Source organism: Tamandua tetradactyla, chromosome 16 (assembly GCF_023851605.1).
Source record: "Tamandua tetradactyla isolate mTamTet1 chromosome 16, mTamTet1.pri, whole genome shotgun sequence".
In the NCBI taxonomy this organism is placed as follows: Eukaryota; Metazoa; Chordata; class Mammalia; order Pilosa; family Myrmecophagidae; genus Tamandua; species Tamandua tetradactyla.
In genome coordinates, this window is record NC_135342.1 from 79608679 (window position 1) to 79622713 (window position 14035).

General features: G+C 43.3%; 1 protein-coding gene across 2 annotated transcripts in view; it reads right to left on the reverse strand.

The window, feature by feature from the left end:
* Positions 1 to 896: 896 nt before the first annotated feature.
* The window catches only part of ZDHHC7 (zDHHC palmitoyltransferase 7), a 47178-nt gene continuing 34039 nt past the window's right edge, over positions 897 to 14035 (reverse strand). For both annotated transcript variants that reach the window (XM_077133211.1, XM_077133212.1), the window contains exons 4-8: positions 8611 to 8735; positions 7895 to 7991; positions 7349 to 7430; positions 6398 to 6528; positions 897 to 2880 (exon numbers count right to left, since the gene is read on the reverse strand). In XM_077133211.1, the coding sequence (XP_076989326.1) occupies positions 2704 to 2880; positions 6398 to 6528; positions 7349 to 7430; positions 7895 to 7991; positions 8611 to 8735 (612 nt within the window). In that variant the 3' untranslated portion in view covers positions 897 to 2703. The remainder of the gene's footprint in view (positions 2881 to 6397; positions 6529 to 7348; positions 7431 to 7894; positions 7992 to 8610; positions 8736 to 14035) is intronic.

The following is a 14035-nucleotide window of genomic DNA, read 5'->3' on the forward strand; positions in this document are numbered from 1 at the left end:
TAAGGTAGCTGGCCCTTTCATTGAGAGCTTCTGAATCTCCTGGGGAATCAGCGTGGATTCCATGGGAGCACACAGGTGCTTCCACCAGATCGTCCTTCAAGGTACCTGTCCCCACCTACGAAGCCAAACGGATTTACATACCGTAGAAGATGGGCTCCAGCCACCTTCTTACCAGGATAATTCATCTTGAATCTAACATCGTACTTTTATATACTGAGTAGGAGGGATACAAATAACATGGCAGTGAAGTCCTCTCCGTCACAGACAGCGCTGCTGCCTCCTAGTCCCCTGTGCCAGGGCCCCGTGTCCCACGGGTCAGAGACGCCCTCTGGCCACCCCTCTTTCCTCCCTCCCTCCTTGGCAGGCCCAGGGGGTTCCTCAGTGCAAACATTAGGTCTCGCAGTGCAAACATTTATCCACTGGTTAAGTGGATAAAACTGGACTGGAGATGCATGAGATTCTGGATGGGAGAGGTCCCTTTTTAAATTATGTTTTTATTTCAACATGGTCTAGGAAAACAACTACATAAAGCTCAGTAAAATGATGTAAAATACCGGGTGAGCAGGAGTATGTGGGCAGGGCAGAGGCCGAGTGGTGCTTGAGTAACCAGAGCGTGGAGAGGAGGTTTTGCAGTCGTCTGTCCTGGGAACTAAAGCACAATGGGGGTTGTAGAAGCTGCACAGGAGGGAAGAGAAGAGCTGCAGGGTGCGAGCAGTGGGGGCTGCCAGAGAAGGCGGGCCTCCCAAGAAAGCACATGCACGGCCACTGAGATCACCTGCCACATCATTCTCTGAGAACTGCCAATTGGTTACTTTATTCATATAAAAGTTACATTGAAAGAGGAACTGGAAAGTCAAGTATACTTGATTTGCACATACTTGCCAAGTCTCACAGGATTCAACCAGTTGGATAATTTTTTATTGATAAACAGGATATACATCTTAAACGCCTCACACTGAAGCCCAATACACATGTCCAACCCAGACAATGGATGTGCAAATGAATATGTAAAACAACCCCTGGAGGCGCGTGTCTCCTGGGTCACCCACGATCCGTGTTTGTTCCTCTGGCTGTGACGCAGTCGGTACAGGGCTGTGACTGATTCCGCTTCAAAACATCATGTGGTTTTGTTCATTTGGCTACCGATTGTGTAGCAAGTAGGTCCCTTTGCGATTCTGCATCAACAGTGGTATAAGCCCTAATGAGTTTAGGGTACAGATTAATTAAAATTAAAAAAAGTTCACAGTTTAAACAGGAAGGCATGATGACTGGGAGGGAAGCACAAACCTTTCCTAGTGTGGGAGGTAAAATTAAAAGAAGACCTTTAGAATCTGTTAGAGATCGTTTCCTGACGCATCTGGCAAAAAATGTACAAACCAGGCAAGTTTAAGGCAAGTCCCCAAAGAGGGGAGCTGTTTGCTTTCTGGCATAAGTTTAAGCTCTGCACCAAGGTTCATTCCTATTTTATCACTTGGGGCACGGGTAGAGAAACAAACAGAAATGAAACCAAAAATCAAACCAGCTGTTAATTCCTCACTGCTTCGGTGTTTTCATAACCTGTCTCCTCCCGTCACCTGTGGAGGCACAAAGCATTGCCCCTGCTACAGGGCTTGCTACCCGCTGTCCCCAAACCATCTCAGTGACCTCAGAAGGCAGACACCTGGCTTCTTTTGTGACCCTGCTGGGTGTGCTGCAGTGAAGTGTTAGGGCCACAGAGTATGAGGGCCACAGTGAGATTCTGTCTTCTCTTACTGCTAATTTGTCTGAAACAACAATAAAAAGATCAGTGCTGAGGTCCCTGTGCACCGTGACTTAAAAATGAAATTAAAACAGGAGGGCGACAGAGGACCACGTGGGAACCTGTTCTTTGGATCAAGACGCTCTCCAGTCTGCAATACATTCATGTCAGCCCCACCGGAGGAGGGCGCTGCAGCGGCTCTCCCCTCTTCCCTGAAACGTTGGTTTCTAAAAAATAGCTTGTTGCTGTACACGGTCATTAAATGTCCTATCATCTAAACAACACTGCCAGTTTAAACACGCATGCACGCACACGCACGCACGCACGCACACGAGACTTGCTGCAAGGGGGAAGGGCCACCTCTCTGGCGGCACCGTGGAGTGTACTGGAACCTGGACCCGCCGTGCTGTTCAGTGCCCAGACCTTTTGCAACTTCGGTGCAAAGTAAGTGTTAGAGCTAATCAAGACCAAAATGTATTTCTAAGTGAACTCCCCTTTGGAGATCAAGGGGGAGCACTAAGAAATCGCGGGTAAATAGGAATTCCCTGAAACATTAGTGTGAGAATTCTTGTTCACAACATTGATTTTTTTTTTCTTCATGATTGAAAAATGCAACTCAGTACACAGGATTTTAATAACCTATGTAATATCCCAAACAGCTTCTTATAAAATGCAAAATATTCCTAACAAAAATCCTAACTGTGCAGGAAGATAATGACATTTGGCTTCTTTGTGTGGCCACACACCTTTCACTAGTTGTCCAAGTGAAAACTGATCATCCAGTGTTACTTTTGGAAAATCTGCCATCTGTGACTATAAAGATATAAAACTCTGCTTGCTGCAAGCAATTGGTTTGTGTAGGTTCAGTTTGCCCCACTGGTCACAGATGAGCCATCAATACCCTTTCAGAGCCCAAATAAATAATTTAAAGTCTGTCAGCAAGTTCCAGCATGATGAGAGGAGCCTCAAACAGAGAACTCAGGGCCTCCTTTCCGAGCTCGCATCTGCAGTCGCCTAAATCGGAATCCTACGAAGGGATTCATCCACAGGAGGGAAGGGGGCCCTCCAAAGACAGACTCCATCCCTTCCCACCGCAGTCTCCGCTCCCACGTTGGCTTCTCACTTTTCAGTCTCTCAATCTCCTGGAAGCAAAAATAAAAGCAAGTATCAGACAACATCAAGCAACACCAAACAGAGTCACAAGTCCTGTCGGGTGGCTAAAATAGGGGAACCTCCCCCAACAAAACCCAAGAACCCCATTTCACCACAGGACAAAGTATTCAAGTAAAGGGTGGGCTCTCTGTGCAGGCTCCAGCAGCAATGACCTTGCCTGGCACACAGCCAGCAACTGGTTGCCGTCTGCACCACTGAAGTCTATGTTGGGACCCTCCCTGACAGACACCACCTGACAGAAAGATGGAGCAGCAACTGCGAGACCAGAATACAGGAGGAGATCCTGTGGGCAAGCAGCCTCACTGTCCACCGCTAGCTGTCAACCCATATAAAGACCTTGGGGCCTCACTTGGCCACTGGAATCCCATGCGAGGCTTTACCAATAATGCTTTGTATCAAATGGAGAGAAATTCATGACAGCCAGCCCTGCTTCCTAGTAATATCCTGTAGCGTTCCTAAGAGTACTCCCGAGCAGTATATCGGCTAACGTGTGTTATGCACCTGCATCTCCTCTAGCGCAGCTCTCAGTCCAGCAGGCTTCTTTAAGCGTTACACTTTCCCAGGGCTCTATCTGAGGCGCTACAAAAGCTTCATTCAATAAGTTTATTTTTCAGAAACTTAAAACCTCCAGACAGTTCTTAGGCCAGATAAGCCGTGAAATCCAGAGGCACCAGTCTCTCTAAGAACATCAACCAGCTACATCCCCTTACCCCATCATGCCGACACTCCTTTTCAACATGAAGAAGTTAGAATGGTCATTGCCCAAATACCACTGAAGATTGGGAGAAGGATCAAATGAGACCGAGGAGTTATAACAGAGATGATAGGATTTAACAAGTGTCTGTGACTACCGAATTACTATATTGATATTTCTTGTTGGCCTCTAGTATAACAACTAGAAAGAAATACCTGAAATTATGGAACTGTAACCCATACCATACTTTGAAATTGGTTATATAACTACTAATTAAACTATACTTTGAAATTTATCACTTTCCTGGACATAAGTTATATTTCACAATAAAAAATGTTAAAAAAACAAAAAAAATTACATTCTTGTCAGACAGCACTGGGGACAAAACCATTCAATACAGTACATAGCATGAACCATCATCACCCAGCTGATAGCAGATTTGAAAAGTTTCTCCATTTCTCCATTCTTTTCAAAACTAGTTTTTAGAAAAAAATCTCCATTTTTCTAGAGGTCTATGGTTCCCAGATATTCAACCCACAGAGGTTACGAACAATTGCATTCAATAATCAAGTTTGTGCTTCATTTTACAATTTTCCACTGGTTTCTGCTTAAATTTAGAAGCTATGTTCACACACAGAGGAAAAGGAATCCTGCACTGTAACAAAAATATCCCATCATACTCCAAAGACAATAGATAAAGGCCACAAACAGCCTTCAGGTCGTGAGTGGGTTAGAATTAAAGCCAGGGTGGGCCACGGTGGCTAAGTGGCAGAGTTCTTGCCTATAATGCTAGAGACTCAGGTTCAATTCCCGATGCCTGCCCATGTAAAAAATAAAAGGATTAAAACCAGACAAGTGAGCTCTGGTGAGTGGGGCCTGGAGGGCCCTGGGACAGGCACCTGCACCCTAGGTTCCTCCTTCTGTGCCACCTGCTGGGCACTAGGCCCACTCCCCCAGCAGGGAGAAGAGGCACAGTCTAAGAGAGCAGGTTCAGTGTCCATGCCATTTCCATAATACAGATGTCAAGGAGGGAAAACTGCACAGAATCATCTAGCCTGTTGGGGTCCCAGTGGTGGGGTCCTGCAGTGTCCCCAACTTGAGCTGCAGATTCCAAGCATCCAAAGAACTCAAAAAGTGGCTGATGCTGGGCCCTGCTCTCAGAGAGTCAGATTCAATCAGACCAAGGTAGGGCCCAACTCTGGTCTTTTACAAAAGATTCCCCAAGTGGGTCGAATGTGCTGCCAAATCGAGATGCACCACACTACAGGACCACAACCCAAATTCCATTTCAGAGAGTCATTAGGGGAACCTAGAATGGGAGAGAAGGCCTGCTGTAGGCACCTAGCCAGACAGCCAGGGTGGCCAATCCAGGCAGGACACCTAAGAACTGCATGCCCTTGGACAAGCGACTGCCCTCTCTGTGCCTCTGTCTCCTCACCTGTAAAATGGGGAAGACAACAGCACCTACCTAGAAAGGGCACTGACACAGGTGAAATACAATGGGCCCAGGTATGCAAAGCAAATCCTCAACAAGCTTAGTAACCACTAGTTCTTGCTGGTCTAATCCCCAGCTATCTCCTCTCAGAGCAAATCCGAACAAGTCAAAGCTCCACAGGAAGAGGAACTTGCAGCCACATGGATAAACACAGGCCGAGTGTTAGAAAGTTCTTTCTTTTAAATGTCAGAGGGCTGAGTCCCTTCATACTGAATTACACAAATGATTTTGACTAAGAAATACTATCTAAATTGATAAAACTAAGGGCAGTGTGTCAATCAAGAGAATGTTTCTGAAACAGCTACTATGTGCCTCTCTCCCAACCTAGGGGTGGCCTGATCCAAGTGAACAAGAAAAAGTCGGTGGCATCAGAACACCTCCATTCCCACACTACCCGAAGCTCTTCCCACACTACCCGAGGCTCTTCCCACACTACCCGAGGCTCTTCCCACACTACCCGAGCGCCTTGATGCTCATACCAAGGATGGGAGCAGAGACGAGTTCCAGGGCACATCACCGACCACAGGGAAACAACCCAGCACTACAGAGCCTTGGGGCCTTTTGTGACATTTTATGATAAATACTTGAGATATGTATCTTGTTCCAAACTTGGAATGGAAGTGTTGCTCCTTGATCCTACCCAACAACCCAAATTAACAGCAGGGGAGAAAGTGGAAAGAGATAACTAGAGAAGATAACTAGATAAGTTTAAGTATCAAGGTTAACATGCCAAGTAAGCAGATAAGACATAAATTCAGAAGAATTCTGGACGTTTACACTTCAGTAATCGTTAGCCTCATTTGGCACCTGCAGACTGACCTTCTTGCTTTCCACTCATCATGACCAAGCCACCAGCAGTCAGTGGGGAGGGGGGCAGAAAGTCCATCAAAGCTCAGAGAGCCACAGGGGGTGGGAGAAGGGGCTTGTCCCCGAGCTGGGCACCAGCACTTTTATCCATTCATCACTCCTGCAAGTATTTATCAAGTGCCTTCTCTTGACTTGCAGGAAGAACCTGAAGGCAATCAATTCCCCAAAACTCATTTATCTGCTATGGTGGCAGGGTCTTCTAGAAACTGAGAATTTACTGACTTTCAAATCAAAGTGATGCTTACTATGCAAAATATGCACTACGCAGAATGACAGCAAGCACGAATCCAGGAGGCTGGGCTAAGCTTATTAAGGCTACTGAAGGGATCTCCCCAGGGAGTGTTCATACACCTGCTGTCCACACCAGTATTTCCCATTTACTCGGTCTCTGACCAAACACGTAGCAAACGCAGCAGAGAACTGAGCATACCGTTTCATCGTTGCATATTGAGTGGATCTGGGTGCCAAACATGACCGCAGTGAAAGTAAAAAACAGAAGACCCTCAAGGCACAGGAAGATCAACAGGATTACAGTTATTGGTGGTGAGAAATCGCTGCATTCTGCGAACAAGAAAAGGCTGGTTGTGATGGGACATCAGAATCTCATAAATACCCTCGAATGGAGAACATCAGGGGTTTAACTTGAGAACGTGCTCATTCTGTAAACAGGCACATTCACTCTTCACCAAGGCGCAGAGGAGCTCAACCCTTCCAGGCCTTTACCTACCCTTTCATGGATGGCACTCTCAAAAAGACTCCTTGAAATCTGAGATCTCTACTGACGTTGTAGCAATGTATTAAACTGCTTAATAAAATGTAGCCCAAACCAGGAAAGGACTAAAGTTGCATATCTACACATGTGGGTGATCCTTGCAGGGAGACACACATGGAGCCTGTCCACTCCCCAGCCTGTGCCCAGGGGCGTGGTGAACCTGGACTTCTCTATCTCCAGACTTAAGGGTGGCCAGTTAATGCAGGTCTCGACTACGCTTGCTTGGGTTCACACATAGTTGAGTAATGCAAAGGATCACTCCGAACAGTGGTTAGCTAGCTAACCAAAAAACAAAGATGAGTTTTGGTGGGAATAACACTAACTTGCTCAAAATCTGCAAGATTCAAATAAAACCACTTAGTAGAAGTTAATGTAATTAGCTAAGGAAAATTATTAACTGACTTCACTCTACTAACAAAATGGCAATATTAAAAGTTAACCATTCTAAAAAAAGAAAAAGTTAATCATTCTAAAAAAAATTCAATTAATTCCTAAAGAAACCATAAGGATTTCCTTCAAAAGTTGAAAATGATTTCTTTCTTTCAAGCTCTTTCCCTTTTCACCCAATAGCATGCACTTCTGGGAACGATAGAAAAACTATCCACTCACCAGTCCACTGCCCTCGAACACAGGAAATAAACTGAAATCCGCAGAGAATTAGAGCGTGGACTGAAGACAGAGCTATGTACATCTAAAACGAGGGGAAAATCAGTTAGTAATTTGTAAGCAATTATTACTAGGAGCAAGGACTGCTCGATGCTATATTCACTTCTTTTTGTTAGTAAAAACTAATGAGAGAAGGAATAAACTGTAACAGTTAACACCTTCCAAGATCATAATGGACCTAGAAAAACAATTAAAAAAAATAAAGCAGGAAAATGGTTATAAAACACTTTAGGAAGACCCTATTAAAGATGATTTAAAGCATTTTAAAGAAAAATATACCATAGCCAGTAACTAAAATAATACAAGCAACATACATTCATCTGTGAGATTCCTTTGTACCAAGGACAGCACAGTCTCCTAATGTGTGTCCTGGTGAAAAAGCTGGAGAAGAAACTAGTCTGATGTTAGAATCAACTGACCCACTCCAGACAAGAGTCCAGTTAGAGTTTCAAATTCAGTATAAATCTCTACAAAGACATTTTTACTCACAGTAAAGAGCACAAAAAACCTCTGATTCTTTTCTCCCACACAATTGTTCACCCATGGGCAGTGATGATCCATTTTCCGAATACATCTTTTGCAAATACTGAAAGGGAGAGGTTTGATTTTTAGTATTCCATCCTCTGAGGAAAACACAGTAACACAACCAAAATCAATCAATCAAAGGCAGGGAAGGTGAGAATAAATGAGAAAAGTTGATAATACATATTTCTAACTTTGAATTAATCTAAAAGCCTTCTGGTTCCTAAGGAAAATATTCAGTGGAATAACAGGTTCAGAGCCACAAAGTTCCACTGAGCACTTGACCTGGGTGAGGGGGATGGTTCTCAGCCTCTCTCCCGGGCTCCCAGAGGATGTGCCCCAAAACGCAGGGCAGGTAAACACAACCTGAGGAGACTGTGCCAGGGAAACAAGAGGTGCCCCAGCACTTCCCCGGGCCCCCGCCACAGTGAGCCCTTCTGGTTGAGAAGAAGCCCAGAGTCTGCACTGTTTGAAAAGTCCTGTAAGGCCCCATGGAATTCAGCAGGACTGGTCCATGGCCTTGCCTCTGCAGTGGAAAGAAAATGACACCTATGGGTCACCACACAGCCCAACATCATGCTGCTGCTATGGTCCGGCCACACTGCCCCACACCCTGTATGTGCACCAGCATGTTCAAGAGCTGCGGCCACCCCGGGCACCCTCCCACCTTGCATGGTGGCTACCTGCAATGGTGAGCGCGCTCGGGCTTGATGCAGCAGCACTTTGGGCACTTGTAGATCACTTCCCCGGGCTTCAGCTGCAGACTCTCCATGTACTCTTTCGTAGCATTTCCTTTGGGTACTGCCCCCTACAGTTGAACAAAACACATTTTAGCTGGGGAGAAGGTTAACACAAAAATTAAATAAATATAGGAGTTCATGTTAAGAGATTTTACATATAAAATTAAAATATATAACATAAAATAACTTACAATTTAAGTGACTAAAAGTATAATAAACAGGAAAAGTAACTATTACTCAGGCAGGACTAGAAGGTTTATTTTCCATTAAAAAAGCGCATAGATACTAAAATAAACCACATTATCCTTCGTAAATTGATAAATCACCTGAGTCCGTCCTAGCTTACTGCAGGCTACATCAGAGGCAAGAGTTACCTGTTGAGCAGCTCCCACTCAAGGGCAGCTGATTATCTCTGTCAACACCATTTATTTCCTGCACCCCAGGGTGGTGGGAAGTGCTGATAAGCCCTGCTCAGAGGGTTTTCCTATGGGCTGCATTTAGGGAACAGTGAACAAAACAATCTCGAAAAGGACTTTATCTCAAGTTTCTTAACTTATGTAACACCTCTGTCTCTTTGCCAACTTAATTAAGAACATTCACACACAAAGCTGGAAAATGTGACCAATGTCACCTGCCCTGGCTCAGTGCCTGACGACAAGGAGAACAGAAGCTGTAACAGTGCATTCGTTTGTACACCCAAGTACTCTAGGAGCTGGAGAAAGATGAGCAAGGCAAGATGTGAAGTGATGGCAAGAGGCAGCATGCAAACACCATAAGCATGTGGAACCTTGAGTAGGGCATGAGATTTTGTAGGTTTGTCCAGAGTAATGTCTTGATAAATTCCAGTTGTATTTGAACAGTGAATGAAAAGGTATTTGCAAAGTCCCCTTGGGGGAATGGTGAGAAAGGAGGAAAATTCAACTTCCCCAAGTGCAGAATTCTTGATATTATCAGAAGCAGTGGGGACAACCAAAGCAATAGGCTGAGCCCCAATCCTAGGGTTTGTTCATATGAAACTTAACCCCACAAAGGATAGGCTGAGCTTACTTAAAATTAGGCCTAAGAGTCACCCCCAAGACAACCGCTGCTGTTGCTCAGATGTGGCCTCTCTCTCCAGCCAACATGAAAAACAAGCTCACTACCCTCCCCCTGTCTACGTGGGACATGACTCCAAGGGGTGTGGACCTTCCTGGCAACATGAGACAGAAATCCTAGAATGAGCTGGGACTCAGCACCAATGGACTGAGAAGAGAGATATGAGACAAAATAAAGTGTCAATGGCTGAGAGATTCCAGAGACAAGAGGTTATCCTGGAGGTTAGTCTTACACATTAAATAGGTATCTCCTGTTTAGTTAAGGCGTAACAGAGAGGCTACAGGGAACTGCCTGAAAATGTAGAGCTGTGTTCCAGTAGCCATGTTTCTTGAAGATGATTATATAATGATATAGCTTTCACAATGTGACTGTGTGATTGTGAAAACCTTCTGTCTGATACTTCTTATATCTACCTTATGGACAGATGAGTAAAACATATGGATTAAAAATAAATAATAGGGTGGACAAAAAAAAAAAGGCAGCATGCAGATAGCAAGGAGTCATTCTATCTAGGACAATGTAAGCTGCAGACCAGAGGAGGAGGCACTCAGAAGGAACAGTAGGGAGCTGAGGGCCTGGGTTGGCTGCACCAAGGAAGGCTTTGTGATCAGGCTGGAGATGAAAAACACTGGTGGATTATTAATCTGGGAGCTGTGGTAGGATGGACTAAAAGAGGCAGACCTGACTGGAATGAATCGGGGAGACAGCTTTAAGAAAGGGAACTTCTTACGCCCTCAGAGCCTGTCTTCCACACTGAAAATGCACACTTCTGGAGAATGAAAGCCACTGGGTCACTGTGACCAGCAAGCCGGGGGAAACGATGTTAAAGCACAATGAGGGCTGGGTGAATGGAAAGATGGGAGCTTCACTCTTGGGAAATGGTGGAGGTGGAGGTTCAGGGGATGGTGTGTAACTGTGCTGCCCAGCAGAGGTGCTGCTGGGGCACTCAAGCCCACCTGACTGGCTGGACCCCCAGCCTCAGATCGGAATCTCTGCAGGGTGAGGGCTCATTCTGTACTTGTAAAATGCTCAGCAGGGAAGACTGCTGCCGAGGTGGAGGCTGAGAACTGTGGGTTTCAAGGCACTCTAAAGAATCTGAGCTGGAGCCCTGGGCACTGGCCGGAAGCAAGGCCTTCAGAGATGTAATGGGGAGGTGGGGGCAGGGATGGGCCACAAGGGAAGTCGAGCAATCTCTAAGTCTTAGTTCCTACAAACAAGCAGCAGTTAAAGACGGCATCACTCCAAGCTGTTTCCCTGAAGACCCTAGTGCTTCCTTGATCTATAACAGGGAGGGGTAAGGGGTATGGAATGCATGCAGTTTTTCTTTTTTCTCTTTATTTCTTTTTCTGGAGTAATGTAGATGTTCTAAAAATAATCATGATAAAGAATACAAAACTATGAGACGACACTGTGAACCACTGACTGTATGCTTTGGATGGATTGTATGGTGGTGAAGTTTTCCCAATAAAAATACATAAAATGAAAAAAAAGAAAAAGAAAAAAGACCTTAGCACTTCTTAACACTCAAATGCACTTCTTGAAGTTAAAAAAGTGAAGTGTTCCAATATTGTCTTTGCAACTTTTTTAATAACTGTTTTTTTTAATTTAAGATATGTAACCACATACAAACACAAGCATTCTTACCATATGATCATTCCGTTCTTGTTAAATAATCAGTAACTCACAATATCATCACATAGTTGCATATTCATCATCATGATCATTTCTTGGAACATTTGCATCAATTCAGAAAAAGAAATAAAAAGACAACAGAAAAAAATTCATACATACCATACCACCTACCCCTCCCTTTCATTGATCACTAGCATTTCAATCAATGTTATTTAACACTGTTTTAACATTTGTTCCCGCTATTCTTTATTTATTTTTAATTCGTATGTTTTACTCATCTGTCGATAAGGCTGATAAAAGGAGCATCAGGCACAAGGTTTTCACAATCACCGTCACATTGCGAAAGCTGTATCATCCATCATACAATCATCTTCAAGAAACATGGCTACTGGAGCACAGCTCCACATTTTCAGGCAGTTTCCTCCAGCCTCTCCATTATACCTTTACTAAACAGGTGATACCTACTTAATGTGTAAGAATAACCTCCAGGATAACTTTTTGACTCTGTTCGGAATCTCTCAGCCATTGACACTTTATTTTGTCTCATTTCGCTCTTTCCCCTTAGTGTCAAGAAGGTTTTCTCATATCCCTTGATGCTGAGTCCCAACTCATTCTAGGATTTCTGTCCTGAGTTGCCAGGAAGGTCCACACCCCTGGGAGTCATGTCCCATGTAGAGAGGGGGAGGGAAGTGAATTTGCTTGTTGTGTTGGCTGAGAGAGACAGGCCACATCTGAACAACAGAAGAGGCTCTCTTGGCGGTGACTCTTAGGCCTAATTTTAAGCAGGCTTAGCCTATCCTTTGTGGGGTTAAGTTTCATACAAACAAACCTCAAGATTGAGGGCTCAGCCTATTGCTTTGGTTGTCCCCACTGCTTGTAAGAATATCAAGAATTCTCCACTTGGGCAAGTTGAATTTTCCCCCTTTCTCACCATTCCCCCAAGGGGACTTTGCAAATACTTTTTTATTCACTGTTGAAATCACTCTGGACAAACCTACAAAATCTCAAGCCCTACTCAAGGTTCCCAGTACTATGGTGTTCGATTAAGCTGTCCACATAAATTATATTAGGAAACGCACTAGTCAAAATGTAAATTTTGCACTAAATAAACATTTTTTGCTTTAGTCTCACACATAAGTTAAAGTTTGAAAATATTAATTGCCATCTATTTTCGATACCCTGCATTATTGACATTCCTTTGTTTTTCCTCATGCAAAAGCATTTTTAAATTTGCACTTTTAGTCACTATCATTATACACTCTAGGCATTCTTAGATTATACCATCTCAGTCTTTATTGTCTATCTTTCCTTCTGATTTCATTTGTGCCCCCAGCCCTCCTCTCTCTATCATTCTCACATTCAGCTTCATTCAGTGTTCTAACATCATTGTATTACGGTTAGGTAGTATTGTGCTATCCATTCCTGAATTTTTACAATCAGTTCTGTTCTACAATCTGTATCCCTTCAGCTCCAATTACCCAATATCTACCCTGTTTCTATCTCCTGATGGTCTGTTACCAACTGAAATTCTCCAAGTTATTTGTTAATGTCAGTTCATATCAGTGAAACCATACAGTATTTGTCCTTTTGTTTCTGGCTAATCTCACTCAGCATAATGTCCTTACATTCCATCCATGTTGTTATATACTTCATAACTTTGTCTTACAGCTGCATAATATTCCATGGCATGTATATACCATAGCCCGTTGTATGTCGATGGACGTTCTGGCTGTTTTCATCTCTTGGCAATTGTAAATAACACTGCTATAAACATTGGTGTACAAATGTCCATTTGTGTTCTTGCCCTCATGTCCTCTGGTATTGCCGGGCCATATGGCAATTCTATACTTAGTTTCCTGAGGAATAGCCAAACTGCCTTCCACAGAGGTTATACCATTTGACTTTTCCACCAACAGTGGATAAGTGTGCCTCTTTGTCCATATCCTCTCCAGCACTGTCATTTTCTGTTTTATTGATAATGGCCATTCTGGTGGGTGTGAGATGATACCTCATTGTGGTTTTGGTTTGGATTTCCCTAATAGCCAGGGGAGTTGAGCATCTTATGTGCCTTCTGCCCATTTTGTAATTGGGTTGGCTGTCTTTTTGTTGTTGAGTTGAACAATCTCTTTATATGTTCTGGATACTAGACCTTTATCTGATATATCACTTCCAAATATTGTCTCCCAATGTGTAGGCTGTCTTTTTACTTTCTTTTTTCAAGGTTTGATTTGTTCTTTTTTTTTTTAAACTTCTTTATTAATTAAAAAAAATTAACAAACAAAACATTTAGATATCATTCCATTCTACATATACAATCAGTAATTCTTAATATCATCACATAGTTGCATATTCATCATTCCTTAGTACATTTGCATCGATTTAGAAAAAGAAATAAAAAGACAACAGAAAAAGAAATAAAATGATAATAGAGAAAAAAAGACTATACATACCATACCCCTTACCGCTTGCTTTCATTTACCACTATTTCAAACTGAATTTATTTTAACATTTGTTCCCCCTATTATTTATTTTTATTCCATATGTTCTACTCTTCTGTTGATATAGTAGCAAAAAGGAGCATCAGACATAAGGTTTTCACATTCACAGAGTCTCATTGTGAAAGCTATATCATTGTTCAGTT